This window comes from Glandiceps talaboti, chromosome 5, assembly GCF_964340395.1.
Source record: "Glandiceps talaboti chromosome 5, keGlaTala1.1, whole genome shotgun sequence".
Classification (NCBI taxonomy): Eukaryota; Metazoa; Hemichordata; class Enteropneusta; family Spengelidae; genus Glandiceps; species Glandiceps talaboti.
The window spans coordinates 14,339,562-14,355,155 of NC_135553.1; the positions used below are offsets into that span (position 1 = coordinate 14,339,562).

The following is a 15,594-nucleotide window of genomic DNA, read 5'->3' on the forward strand; positions in this document are numbered from 1 at the left end:
ATTTAGGATGTGTATGTTACCATGACAACTGTTGGAAGAATTGCGATTACAAGTAAAACTGGTACATACAATGAGCTGTGAAATGATTCCTGAAATACTAATATCGGAGCTGTACATTTCAAATTTCAATGAAATAAATTATGAATTACAATATTACAATTATCAATCGAAGAGTATTCGAGATATTCAAAACAACAGATATATCAATCATATCTAACCCAAAATCCTTGGCATATCTGTTCACCCCTATAGCTTGTTAATCAAATACTCAACCCCACCTGACAACAATGGGACAAACTATGTAGTAGTTGAAAGATGGGGGTGACCAGCATGCTTGATGGTGCACAGTCCATCAATTTTTGTTGTTGATTTGTAGCATCATCACAACGAAATGTGAAGTATACTCGCAATTAAAACCAAAACATAGCTTTCACTCCCAGTAGGCACATTTTTATTCCTTGGTCTGCAAAGGATAGAAGAATGGGTTGTCTTTCCACAGGGCACTCAGACTCAGTTAGTTTTGTTTACGAAAACCCCCAAACAAACAAACAAACAAACAAACAAACAAACAAACACATAAATTAACAAATACTGTCAACCATCAACAATAGAGTAATAACAAATCAGTAGCAATAATAATGAATGTTTCGCAGTATCAAGAATTAGTATTATGTTTTCCTATATGCAGAACAGTCACAATGGGGTAATGTGGAATTATGACTATTTCGCATATAGGAAAACATATATTAAATCTTGATACTGCTAAACATTCATTATTGTTGATACTGATTTGTGATTACTCTCTTGTTTATGGTTGTCAGTATTTATTTATTTACCTTTGTTTGGTTTTGTAAACAAAACTAAGTGAGCTTTAGTGCCTTGTGGTGTTTCAAGACAACTTTGCACAGCCAAAAAATATCTCGTTTTGACACTGTGCATGTAATTTTAGACTGCTTCAAGATTGGTAATACATGTAAGGTGGCTTATGATGAATATGTTAGATTGGCAGGGTGAACAGACTCCAGTACATGTCATTCAATACTCTATATACTGAAAACATTGCAACAACAGTTAAAACCAGACAGCGTAGTTATGCAACAGTATTAAAGGTCCCTGTAGCTGCAATTTCTATTTTTTGAGTATTTGAAGTGATGTATTTACACATGACTGCCTAGTGATCCAACTCTTTCAGCTTTCCACAAAACTTACAACTATCTATATGTAAACATGACTCTTTACAAATGGACATCAAGCTAGGGTAAACATCTAGTAAGGAGGTAAATCAGTTGATCAGAATAATTGCACCATCTGTAAAAGATTTGGTGAGTTTTTGATCAACTGGGCAAAAATAAACAAAAAATAACTCCAAAAATGCAGCTAGTGGGGCTTTAATACATAGTACTTCAAAACAGAGTTTACAAGAAAGCTTTACCACCAAATTTAAGAGAGGTAAATTGTAATTACTGATTACATTAGATTATAATTGTATAGTTTTTAAGACTTGAGGTAACACTGGTTTTTTTTTACTGTGTAGGCTTCGTATACGACTACAAAAATCTATCGTAGTCTTTGAATATACTAATACTTGTATTTCGATACTTGGAAAGCTAAAAGCAATTTTTTGGGATTTTTTAGAACAAGATGAACATGACCTGGAGTTCTAGAAAACCTTTTCTTTTCCTGGTATATGGTGTTACTATAGTAACAGTGAACCTGAATAAGGTCACGGATATATAACACAAAGAAGTTGTAAGTTTCACTATTCATAACTTTTTGTCATTTATTCACTGTAGATTGTGAAATGCTGACTGTGGTGGCGCTCTCATAGTCTATGCTACACACATGCCTTGTAAGCGACCATTTTTTCATTTCGCACTCATGTCAGTGGGATTGTACCGTTGTGTGTGAAGACTATGATAGTGCCATCAACGATATTTTACAACCTACAACTCCTTTTATCACGCTTCATTGTATCTTTTGCTGCAAATTTTCCTTTGACGTCAATGCAATGAACAATAGCATAAACAGCTCATCTGAAATGTCGCCCTCATATGATAAAAACTACCATGAAAACTCCAATCATTAAACAAGTCTGAAATAACACGTCAAAATGCAAATTCAACAAAACAAGTCCCCAATCAAATCCTGTACATAATACACAAACTTTATAACTCTCCTTCTGTTCTGATTTTTTCAACAATTTGAAGTGAAATATAAGATTAAAAGAAAGCGTAAGATTTTTAGAAAAGATAGAGTTAGTCTAGCTTAATAGTCTAGCCTAATATTATAGAAAATATGAAACAGCACACTAGGTCTGTTTTAGAGCTTAGATTTTGTACAGAAGTGTATTTACAGTTATTAGTTATAATCGTGAGTTGCCAAAACTTTTACTAAATCACAGTACACACTTTGAGGTACGATATCACCCAAAGAAGAATGAGCTTACTGCTTTCTTAAAATAACTTTCAGAGATATATAATGACAAAAATCTAGTCCTGAATTACACATAGAAATCATCATGTAACCAGAAGATAGCCTGTAAGATATGCTGTGTTGTGCCACCCCATTAGTTATCATAATTGGTATCTTACAGACCACCAAAAGGTGGAAAATCATAACGTTTTAATATGAGATCAAAGTGAGTCAGTTGAAAACAATGTATCGTATATTAGCTAAAATGGATTCAACAACCGGAACTATATCCCAACTTAAAATCACACAGGAAAACGTAACATATGGGGTTTGGGGTTTATGCAGTGTAGTCCTCATGTGGTGATTTTGATTATCATCTCCCCTCACACCTAGCTTTTCTCGAACTTCTTCTCTTTTTTTTTTACATTGTGAAGCCTCGGCCAAAAAGCCAGCACAAATTCTAACTGGGTTATTAAAATTTCCTGCTGTGTGATGATATCAGTAACGTCACCATTTGATTAAAAATCAGTGACGAGGCAAGGAGCAGTACTGGTACCATGTAAACTTGATTAACATATCTTCAAATGAAAATTCATCTGTGTTCGTAAACCATAGTATCAAATTAAACGTTCGATCCAAACACAAACTTGAAAATTGTACCTTAAATTTACGACCACACACTTCAGTCTTTGTCAACAGATTCAAGCATATGTAATGAATAATGATTAATCTGATGACAAAGACTGGAGTGTGCAGTCGACAATTTTAGGCATAATATTCAAATTTGTGTTTGGAACAAAAGTTCAATTCAATGATTACCATATTATGATTGTTGCTGTGTCTGAGTTTATAAGTCTGAATATACAACCATTAGGGAAATGCTAGACATGAGGGAAGGCAATAGTCAAAGTCTCCACATGACTTGACGCTAGGCTAGGCTTAGTGTTAGAGTCATAACACATGTCACAAATGGGTAACAGGTCTGTGTTTGGAGTTCACAAAATAAAAGCCCAGAAGCTTAGATATCCAACGGAATATCATTGTCCTAAAACACAGGCCTCTGTATCAGAGATGAAATTCACATATTTCCTATAGCATCAATGGAATAAAATGCGATGGCTTGAAAGAATTTGCAGAATATTCAGGCCAAACAATACGGTCACGCTAAATAGCCAAGTTTCCGGACTAATGAAACATGAATTACTGTCCTATTTCAGTAATTTACAATCTCAGATTACAAAACTCCTGTATAGATAGAAATGCTATGAATATAACACACACACACAACACTGGGTTCAATACCACCACAACACGTAATACACAAAACTACAAAACAATTCTTTGTCTCATTCGATAAAGTTACAAAAAAAATATTTATCATCTGACATGAATAAAGGGTAAGTATATTTCTATTAAATTACAATCTCACTACAAGAATAAATTCTCTTGACAAAAACATTTTGTGGTTCACACAAAAAAAGTCAAATAAAATGAAGCACATAGTCTAGAGTATCCTGTATGTAACATACTGTCCTTGCAAGGTCAGGGAGGAAATCAACTGATAGTACTTGGTTTATGAGGAATCTACTGCCCCTGTCATGTTAGTGTTCACTGGCTCTGTTTGATACAACCACGCAGAAACCAATCAGCAGAAGCACATTCTACATTTTAAGATAGCAAGATTGAATGAATAGTTTTCTGTGCCATTTTGTCTTGAACTTGCCACCACCATGCAGACATCAGGTGCCGACATCAAAACACTGGTGCCTGCATGTCTGTGTCTAGTTACAGTATACTTACATGATTTATTTCATTTAGACAAGATGTCGCCAAGAAATAGTGATCTTGCTATCTTAGACTGTAAAATGCACAGTTTCTTACTGGTTTCTATGTGGTTTTATATACATATGAAACAGAGTAAAGAAAACTGTCGATAAGACTCGATTTACATCGCATCTTCTTGTTTGAAGTAAATCTGTGCAATCATAAGTTGTATGTGTATGACAATTTTTAGTACAAACGTTCATAGTACCAGTATGTTTTATGCAGATTTGTGAAAATTTTTTCAACAAATCTTTGTTAGCAAAATTCAAGTTATTACAAAAATCACAAATTAAGTATTAAAAGTATTGTCAAACACTCCAGACTTAACATTCCTAAATACGTCATATTTCTTGTTAATATCCAAATTTCACTCACATCAACACCTTTGACCTGAAGGTCAATGACCTCACTGACCCTTGACATATGCCACCAAATTATGCATGCAAAATGCAGAATAACATGTTTCTCCATGACAACACTCCTATGGGCTACACTTTCAATTCACTGTTCAATAGATGTGAGATACTCTAGAAACTGTGCAAAAAATGAACTCTTTCAATATTTGTACTGGTGTATTTACTTCATTTTTTTAGATAAGTAGTTATTCCTGGAACAGGGGCATAGTGATAAGATACATGTCACTCCTAGAAAATACATCCAATTTCATTAAAATGCACCCTTCACTAGTGAATACTATGAGAGTTGGCAAAAACTTTGAACACAGAAACAGTAAATTAGTTTTTTTTTGTTTTATTTTCCTTTCTCTTTTATCTTGTTTTTTGTTTTACAATATTTTTCGAAGCATTTTCGAAGATGTAATTAAAACAAAGAGAAGAATGAAACTCCGGCTATCTCTACAAAATATGTAAATGATCATTTTATTATCAACTCTGATCGAGAAAAATATTTTATTTATCTGAGCAACACATCCCAGTGTGGTATGTAACTGGCTACACAACAGTAACACGTTACGTTCGATTTTATACATTCAATCATTCTAGTCCTGGCAGTTACTTTAGCGTTTAAAAAAAAAAACACACTCGCATCAAAAGCAGTATTCTAAACTAAAAACCTACAAAAATTATTAGGAACAAAAATAAAATATTAATCAGATAAAAGTATCACTTGTTCAGTATTAAGTGTGGTATTTCTTTCAAACATTTTGATTGGACATGTATATATATTGACAGCCAATCAGAAACCTCAGATGATATCATTCAACGAATCAGAGACATGATACTATCATTAAATTGGGAAATGCTTCCTACATTACAAGAATATTAAGTTTAAAACTTTATCCAATGTTGTTAAGTTGATCTTAAAGTGTTGCGATCACAAATAAAAGTACAACATGTGTGTACTATAAATCGCATCTGAAATTCTTAGCAAATCACCAAATTTGACAACAGCTAGCGATAATACATCACAATATTAAAATCCTACGTAGTCATGAAACTAGTTGGAAATTCAATTTTTTTTTGTACTCTTGTTAAATCAGAATTTTAAAATAAGTCAAACCTGTCCATAGTAACTGTTAAATCACTTAATTCTTAGCTTATTTCACTTGTACATCTCAGATGCTAATTTTTTGTTGAGTGCATTTCATCAAATACAACAACTTTACCACTCATTCAAAGCCATCAACGCCGACTATATCGAATAGAGAAAATATATCATAGAACACAAATGAAAAAAAAACCCATAGAATGTAAATTGACCATAGTAAAATGTAATGTGTGAACAAGTACAGCATGCTAACAATTAGCCTCCATCACAGCAAAATAGAAAATCACAGTAACTTTTCAAAACTATTCATGTTTGTTGCCATCTACTTTTAACAAATTTATGATTCTAAGACATCCCCCACCAATCCCAATTTGATTAAAATTCGATGTACACGTCACAATTTCTTTTTGGTTGTTACGTTTACTGTCATTTGTTCTTTTGTAACCACTCGTTGCATACAATACCATAGGTTTTACAGAGACACATGAGAGCACTGAGTGAATTCACTCAACAAATGAGAACATATACCGAAATATACAGGTATATATACTACAGAGCGCTCTGTTCAAAAAGAGCTCGAGCACAGAACGCAGACAACAATGTTATTGTTTTGGTTGGTCGTTTTCTTTCTTTCAATTTCGAACGTTGAGTGCTATAAAGTAAGACAGATTCTGGTTGGATACTTGTAAGTACAAGATTGGGTTCGTGAAACCTATGCTATGGTCAGATGTATGTAACGAGTGCTCACAAAAGAACAAACAACAGTAAACGTAATATCCAAAAAGAAAGCAACTACTTTCATCATTTTCTAACACAAAGAAGTGTACTTTATTTCTTTTCTGCTTTTCAATCTGTGGAAGAATAAACAATACAAAATGTTTACAAATAATTCTCATGACCCACAATGCCAATGCCAACCCCCCCCCCCCCCCCCCTGTCCGACCAGCACAAACACTTTCCCGTAGAGCGTGCAATGTATCTTAGAATCTGCATAACAGCTAACTTAAAAAACCAAAAATTCAAAATAATCATGGAAGTAGAAATCCTTCTTCCGCCATGATATAATATGATATAATATATTGATCACAGAGGTACCGGTATGTACAAGAACAACATACACACACAATATGACTAGACACAACAAACAACATACGGCAATAGTTGGTTTCAATATGCATTGTGCGAGACGACGTTGCTTTATGTTGTTACATTTAGGCTTGTTTTGTCTTTCATTACATTTGAAATAACATTTTCAACATGAAATGACGACAAGACAGATTGACCTCTTTGATTTTATAGAAGTTAGAACAAAGACTAAAGGCCATCAACGACGGCAGAGAGAATTTACAGGTGAACCCAGGGTACAGTCAGGTGACAACCATCCCCCTGAGTAACACATGTAGAACACCCCCCATCCACCCCAGCATTATAAAGAACACAAGGCATTGTTTGGAGCGATGCACAATACGTCTTAAAACCAACAACTGGTCTAAGCGCTGGCTATAAACATCAACACACACATAGTGCGGCTATCACTAAGCAACACGATAACAAAAATAGACAAAGTACAAACATACCAATGTATCAAAATTAGAAGTAAATTCACCTCTTAATCTATTCTGAATAAAAAATAAGAATTCAACAACTCTATTTACAATAAAGTAAAGTTTCACTTTTTTACATTTTTCTTGAGTTTGGAAAATAAGTTTTTTTCTTGTTTTTTTCTTGAGTTTTCTTAGTTGATCAGAGGAGCAACTATTTGGCATAAGCGTATAAGCGTTAGTAGGTAATATATACTGACCATACCCAACTTTGACAGACGCAAAGTTAAATAATTAATAATCACCTATCACTGTACCACACACATTACACGATTCAATAAGATGGTAAGAGTGAGCAAATGTTTTAAAATGTACTCCATTCACAAAATATTTTTTTAAGAGTTTCACATGATGCTGATAAAACTTTTTTTTTTCAGAGATGACATTTCATATTCTTCACATCATGACAGTGTTTCCATGGTAGTCACTCTTCTTTCATGTCATAACTTCCTCACATTCCTGATAGCATTGCCATGGTAATTACTCCCCATCTACATCTTCATCTTCATCCATCTCTCCATAGCATTCCTCGGCCAACATGTAGTATTTGTTGGCAAGTCTTCCCTTCATGGCAGCCATGGCTTCCTCAGCTGCGTCATTGTACAACTCACCTATGAAGATACAGGATGAAACATTTTGTCTACAAAAACTGACACTGTAAAGGACAGGAGTACAACAATACATACATAGGAATGAAAATATGACAGACCACATCACACACAGCACTAAACATACCACATCCTTATACCACACCCCTTCCATGGCATCCTTACCGATCCCAATCAAACACAGCACTAAACATACCACATCCTTATACCACACCCCTTCCATGGCATCCTTACCGATCCCAATCAAACACAGTGCTCAACGTACCACATCCTTATACCACACCCCTTCCATGGCATCCTTACCGATCCCAATCAAACACAGTGCTCAACGTACCCCATCCTTATACCACACCCCTTCCATGGCATCCTTACCAATCCCAATCATACACAGCGCTAAACATACCCCATCCATATACCACACCCCTTCATGGCATCCTTACCTATCCCAATCGTACACAGTGTTCAACGTACCCCATCCATATACCACACCCCTCCATGACATCCTTACTGATCCCAATTATACACAACATTCAACGTACCCCATCCATATACGTCTATGTCACAACAACACGTGTCTACATCACTGGTTCTGCTGTGTTCGAAATATGAGTCAAAACGTTCACAATTGCCCTTATTTTCCCCCAATTTTCCTATGATATTACTGCCGCTGATACAATTATGTTATTCTCCAATATTGCTCCTCATTCAGCCAGAAAGTACAAGTGACCTAAGGGTTATCGTGACAAAGGCCCCTTAGGTCACTCATATTTTCCTTGGCTGAATGAAGAAAACTGTTGGGGAATAATAACATCTAAACGTTGTAAAACTCACCTGCTTTCTGTGCATCTTTGATTAAATTAAATCCTCCTTCTCTAAACATCTCAGCTTGTCTGGCTATTAATTGATGGTTAGGATTATCCATGGTTGCATTGTATTCTCCGCTTTCATCCTCTGTTGCCATGCTAACAGCAGACTCATACCAGTGTAAGGCTTCGGTCCAACTTTTCTCTCTGTAAAGTTTTGGACAATTGCGAATAATAAAATAGAATGCTGATGTTACGACTAGCAAAAGTGATAGGATAATTTGCTATAGTCATAATGATTTGAAATTGTGACAGAAGAAGCTAGATAACTGTTATCTGCATGTATTTTACTTAGTTTTATAGTTTTGTGGAACTTGGGATAGATGCCATTCACTTTCCATGGCCACACATTACATTCTGCTTTATCCATTCATTTAGTTATAATGAATCACCTTGCACATAAACCTGTAGGGGAAGGAAGGAGGGAGGGAGGGAGGGAGGGAGGGAGGGACAGAAAGAGACAGAGACAGAAACAGACACAGACACAGCAAGGTGGTCCATTAGAGCACGAGAGAGACAACAGACAGAGCAAGAGAGACAGATGGACAGCGAGACAGTACATGTATATTACAGACAGACAGACAGACAGACAGACAGACAGACAGACATACAGACAGACAGACAGACACAGAAAAAAGTTCAATATCAATGGCAAGGAGGGATGATGAGTGACAGACAGTGGCTTAAATTACCTGTTAGTTCCCAGACCTAGACCAGTATCATAGGCTCTAGCCATATGTATCATTGATGCTCTATCACCAGCCTCAGCTGCCATCTCCATATAATCTACACCATCATTCGTATTATCTTCAGATGGCTAGATAAAAATAACAACATTTTTAAAGTTGAAGAGAGGAGAATTCAAGAATTAGGACATTGGGGTTGTTCACAAATTATTGAATTATCAATAACTCTATGTGGATTAAACGTATGACATTATTTCATTCTTACATATATCTACACCCATATCAGCCATTCTTGATGAAAATTAATATCAGGACATTTAGAGATTTTATATCACTTGTCAGTCTCACTATACATAATGGCATCACAGTGACCCCTGTACACATACATGTACCCTCACCCCATCCACCCCCACACCCAACATAATCAACTCAACAGAGCACGATAGAATTACCTGTATCTTGACATCTGGTAGGACATCATTTGGCATCTGTAGATAGATGTGCGCCATAGCAACAATAGCTTCTAGGACCCCACAGTTGGCAGCTTGTGTTAAATGAAACATAGCCGATTCCAAATCCCTGCTGTCTATATCTTTGTCGCTGAACCTACCAAGATGATGATACTTGGCCATCTCACTGTGTACCTGATAACAAATATCACAGAAAACAATAAATTTGTACCAAAAGATGTATGAATGGTGTCACTTCTATACCTGTCACTTCACACATGATGTATATGGAGGACAAGCCAGTAAGGCAATTCTTACGAGGTATGGTAAAGTACTTGGCTGACAGAACTATGCAAGAAATATGCTTTAAGTTAAAGGGGAATGCCACTCGAGGTAATAAAGGTATTTTCATAAACTGCAGGTTCTGGAGAGACATTTTATGATCCCACATCACATAATTTTGTTTTGGTACACCTTTATTGTATCTATCGTGGTCCACTGTTACCCCATAGAACATATTAGTTGAACACTGAATACTCATGACTCCTAAGTGTTTATTTCCTTCAGTTACATAGCCATGAATATGTATTGTTTATCCAATAAATATTCATGTCTGCTGAGACCCACGAGCCATTAGTGTACCACTGAAAGCATTTAGAAGTGAAAGGGTGTCAATTTGAAGTTTCTTGGCAACTGGTCAAAACCTATGTAATATATGAAATAACTCGCATGAACCCAAAGTCTATAAAAAATATCGTTATTTCCGGGAGTGGTAATCCCCTTTAGGGGGCTATGTTTCAATCCCTGGTTATCACATAACTGTTATCTTATCAGTGAAGCCATGAGGAGTACACAGGATTATTCTTTTGCTCTGAACTAACTTTTTTTTCTATATCTCTGCCAGGCAACCGTTTTTCATCCCTGAATTTTAATCCCAACCTGAATTGGGCGGCCTTTAATATTTTATCTTGCTTGATCTGAAAACACTACAACATGTGAAATTTAAAAGAGATATTTCTTACCAAGCCAAGGATAGAACCACCTGTTTTTCTTTTCTGGTTCAATAACTCACGCAGCTGAAGTTCAATGTCAACACAAGATGGTCGATGTACTTGGTTGGCTAAGAATGCTGCTCTTTCTTCTTCCTGTAAATAAACAACACATGTAAAGTGGTAAGTATGTATTCTGCCTTTAACATGCTCTTTTGACAGAAAACATGTTGTTGTTGTTTTTTTCATTGTCACAAAAAGTAAATATACTTGCCATGCTTTTGCAAAAATTGAAATGCTGGCTGCGACTACAAGTGAGCAAAGATCTGTTAGAGTATACTGTTTTGTTACTTATTTTGAAAAATATTTGTGCTCAACCCTTTAAAAGGGTGATACCCTAATATAGGGTGTAATTACATAGAGTTGCAGAAAGCAAGTCATTAAAGTAACCATATGGATGAGAATTGGGTATTCATTTTGGATTTCTAATTTATAAAACAACTTTACTATGTTTTTCTACTCAACAAAAAAAGTGAAATAACATATACAAAGTCCTTGTTTGCAACTCAATTAATTGCAAAAAGATGCAAAAAGTTACATATATTTTCAATGTTTTGCAATTTATTGAGTTACAAATAAGGACTTGGTATATGTTATATCACAGTGTTTTTTCAAATAGAAATCCGAAATAAATACCCAATTCTCATTCATATGGTCACTTTAAAAGGGTTAAGCAATAAAATCTCAGCTCAGATTACTATCATACATGTACATGTATGTTGACTTTCTATCATACTATTTTCGACCACACATAACTTTTTCTTTTTACAGAAAGTTTTTGTGTTATTCTTACTAAAGGACAAGGCAGAATATGATTACATACACAATTATGAATATGAATACATGATTATGAATATGATTACATACATGATTATGAATATGAATACATGATTATGAATATGATTACATACATGATTATGAATATGATTACATACATGATTGTGAATATGAATATGATTATGAATATGAATATGAATATGACTGAATAATGAAACCTTTGCCATACATAATTACTTCTTAATTTGTTTCTCCTTTTTCCGCTTACAACAGCCAATTTAAGTAACAAATTCCATGCTAAACATCTTAACTTCTGTAAAATAATTTCAAATTTTATGCAATACACTCTTGAACCTGCGAATTTAAATTAAAAAGTCCATGCTAAACACTTTAAAATCTGTAAATTTAAACAGCAGATCATTTTTACATGATGAGTCTATGATACAAATTAATATTCCAATGAATTTCAATGTGAAAATTCCAAGCTAAACATTTGAAATTAAAGTCAATTTTTAAGTGCATTTCAAATAGTTATCATACTCTTAAAGTGAATTTTAAGTTCAAATTCCATGCGAAACACCCCAAAGCTGTGAAAGTCTGAGATATGTTGTTAATTTTCCATTTGTTAAACAAACTTTTATCAGGTTAGTCGTTGAATCATGTAAACATTTTCATCCTTACTTTTTCAGGCAACCCATCCTCCTCATCTTTCCACCTAACTCCATCACCTCTTCGTTTCTCAATGACGTTACCTCCGTGCATGTAATCACTAAAGTTACTAAAATCATGGTGAACAGAAGGTGACTGAGAATGAAGATGTGAATCGCTGCGACAGGCGCTCACCTTAGTGATAGTTCCACTATCACTGTCATGCCGCATACGACCACGCCATGAAAACGGACTCGGTGGTGGTGAATCCATGTCGACGTCATTTGGGCTCTCGGGTGATATCGGGCTTAGAGGAGATCCGGGGGAACCAGTGGAGGTCTGCGACAAGGTGCGTTGACGACTGATGTAAGCAGTAATATCGACAGACCCTCTCACTTGTGGACTTGTGCACAGTTCTTCGGATCCTCTTACGACTGTGGATGCAGATTGCTGAAAATGACACAAAATTTATCGATGTAATCTCTATGTATTAGAACATCACCATGGTAACAGTAACACCATGCTTCCTGCATCAGAGCACAGAAATTACTTAAAAGGGTCACAAGCATGGCATTTATAGTATTCACTTACAAGAATCTCCAATAAATAGGACAGCATCAGATTAAATCAGTGTTAACACTGAACAGGTGTGGACGCCTCAACAACATATGTTAACAACTGTGCCAGGCCATATAAGTTAACACTACATAATATATACATGATGTAGGCAAGCTTGGCACTAACACCTGGTTAGCAATAATGCCTGAATTGCAACTGTTAGCAACTGGAACAGTTAATGCCTGCACCAGTTCTAGTACCACAAGACTAGTCCCATGTTAACATTGGTCTAACAAATTACAAAGCTGTACTGATGAAAGGATATGCAAGATGAAGGTAGACTGAATTTCTCACACTTGGGCATAGTAGACGACATCAACACATAGCATACAATTTTTACACTAAAACACTAACTTACCTGGATATGAGAACTGAAACTAAACTGATCTTGTTTTTCTGTTGGGGACATATCAAACGGCATCAGTCCTAAACTCTCACAGATGCTGTTACAGACATGGGAATGGAAAAACAGAGCCATTCCCTTGGCTCCTAAGTTACCATCATTGTACTCTGTTCCTTTCTCTGTATGGATCTGAGGATCAGTGTACAAGTCTCCAACTCCTGCAAGGAAAGTGATGTACAGAACAAGAGGTGAGTACATTATCAATGATGACATTTTAAAGTTGTTGCAGCATGTAGCAAGAGGTAGGAGAAGGAGTATGGGAGGAGGGGGGGGGAGGGGGGGGGGGTGTGGAGGGGGACTGAGCAATTTTACTATAAACCATGAGTAAATAAAGGCTAAGGAACCTTAGAAATCTCACACCACAGTACTAGTTTGGTGTTTGGTGATGAACCTAGAACACCTTTGAAATGTGAAATTAAATCATATAATGTACAGTACTTTACTTAATACTGCCGTATCAAAAATGCTTGTTAATTTTGAAAAGTGTGGTTCATAAAATGGCAAGTTTATTAAAACACACAGACACACACACACACACAGACACACACACACACACACACAGACATGCACACGCACACACACGCACACACACACACACAGACACACACAGACACAGACACACACACACACACACACACACAGACACGCGCACACACACACACACACACACACACACACACACACACACACACACACACACACACACAAACACACACACACACACTTTACCATACCTATAACACCACTGAACCTCAATTGATCTAGTTGTGCTAAAAATGATCCGATTCCCTAAGGGCTGCCATACATGTAATGTGTAAAGATAACGTAGAGTAAAATCAGAATATGGTCATCAGGAACTAGACTATGTAATTACCTAGTGCAATTACAAATATGTGTCATATTTCAATTATCCACATGTCATCAACTCGAAAAGCCGTCAATGTCTGACTTGGCTATGATCCAATAAGCCCTAGAAGCCACTATTGGCTACAAGTCAAAAACATGACATCTAAAGTTACTAATTGAGAGTTCAAACAGCAGGAATGTCCGTGAATATTGTGTGAGTCCATATTTAGAATTAGAATATAGGTTTTCAGGATATTAGCAGTAGGGAAATACAGCACATGTAAACAACAGAATATTATGACAGACCCCCATGACACATGAGTGCAAGTGTGGCGGTACTCTGGGTATTTGCATGAGCTTATCATGTGAAAGTGCAGAAAACATTGCAAAAACATGAGTGCAAAAGCCCCCTGAGTACCCACACTTGCACTTGTGCATCATCGGGTTCTGTTATTATTACATAAGTTTATCCGAAACAACAAATTTCGGGGGGAAATTGACACAGTGATCACACACTTTTTTGTGTTGAACGAAATATCACATCCACATTTGTATATCATTTGCATGCAGGTATGCAATAATATGACAGAACCCCATGGCCTCGCAATGGACGGTAGGGCGTACAGAAGTTATTTTCACGAGTGATTCGGTTTATTCTGCCGCGTATTTTCACGAGCGATAGCGAGTGAAAATACAGCAGAATAAACCGAATCACGAGTGAAAATAACTTCTGTATGCCCTGCCGTCCATTGCGAGGCCATGGGGTTCTGTTATTATTACATATGTACACCAAAAACGCAATAAAATGCAGGTGGGGAAGGGCGAACAACATATTCGCATGAATATGTATCAGGTCACCAGCTCATGTCATTCAGGTCAGGCAGAGGTCACAGACGTGAATTATGAGCGATGATTGGTTGTCAACAACAATAAGTATTGATATGCAAATTACGTGTTGACCTGCTCTCGCTAGCTAGCTCCGCTGTGATTCATTCACAAAACCGATCAGAAGAAATGCATACACGATTATTTTAGTAGTAGAAACAGATACAATTCAACAGCGTGGTATTCTTAGTGTCCTATATAATAGTACTTCAGTAAAATCTTTCAAAATGTACAATATTATAAAAGTTAGTCTTCATCAGAATCGGAAAAGATTACGGATTGTCTGCAGCGTTTTATAATGTAAACACACTGACAAGAACTTTGACAGAGGTGTCTCCGGCGACATGAAATGTGAAATTGAAAGATCCACCGCTAATACGGGTATTTTCAAAACATTCCGCATAACTGTGGGAATTGAT

At 36.1% G+C, this 15,594-nt stretch overlaps 1 protein-coding gene across 2 annotated transcripts in view; it reads right to left on the bottom strand.

Annotated features, from left to right (window-relative positions):
* Positions 1–6,656: 6,656 nt before the first annotated feature.
* The window catches only part of LOC144435243 (eukaryotic elongation factor 2 kinase-like), a 35,538-nt gene continuing 26,600 nt past the window's right edge, over positions 6,657–15,594 (bottom strand). Inside the window, exons 7-13 of one of the 2 annotated variants that reach the window (XM_078123829.1) lie at positions 13,400–13,602; positions 12,619–12,873; positions 10,972–11,094; positions 9,953–10,144; positions 9,507–9,631; positions 8,783–8,961; positions 6,657–7,954 (exon numbers count right to left, since the gene is read on the bottom strand). In XM_078123829.1, coding sequence (XP_077979955.1) covers positions 7,824–7,954; positions 8,783–8,961; positions 9,507–9,631; positions 9,953–10,144; positions 10,972–11,094; positions 12,619–12,873; positions 13,400–13,602 — 1,208 coding nt within the window. In that variant the 3' untranslated portion in view covers positions 6,657–7,823. Of the gene's footprint in view, positions 7,955–8,782; positions 8,962–9,506; positions 9,632–9,952; positions 10,145–10,971; positions 11,095–12,456; positions 12,874–13,399; positions 13,603–15,594 lie in introns of both variants that reach the window. The other variant, XM_078123828.1, reaches the window with a different exon arrangement.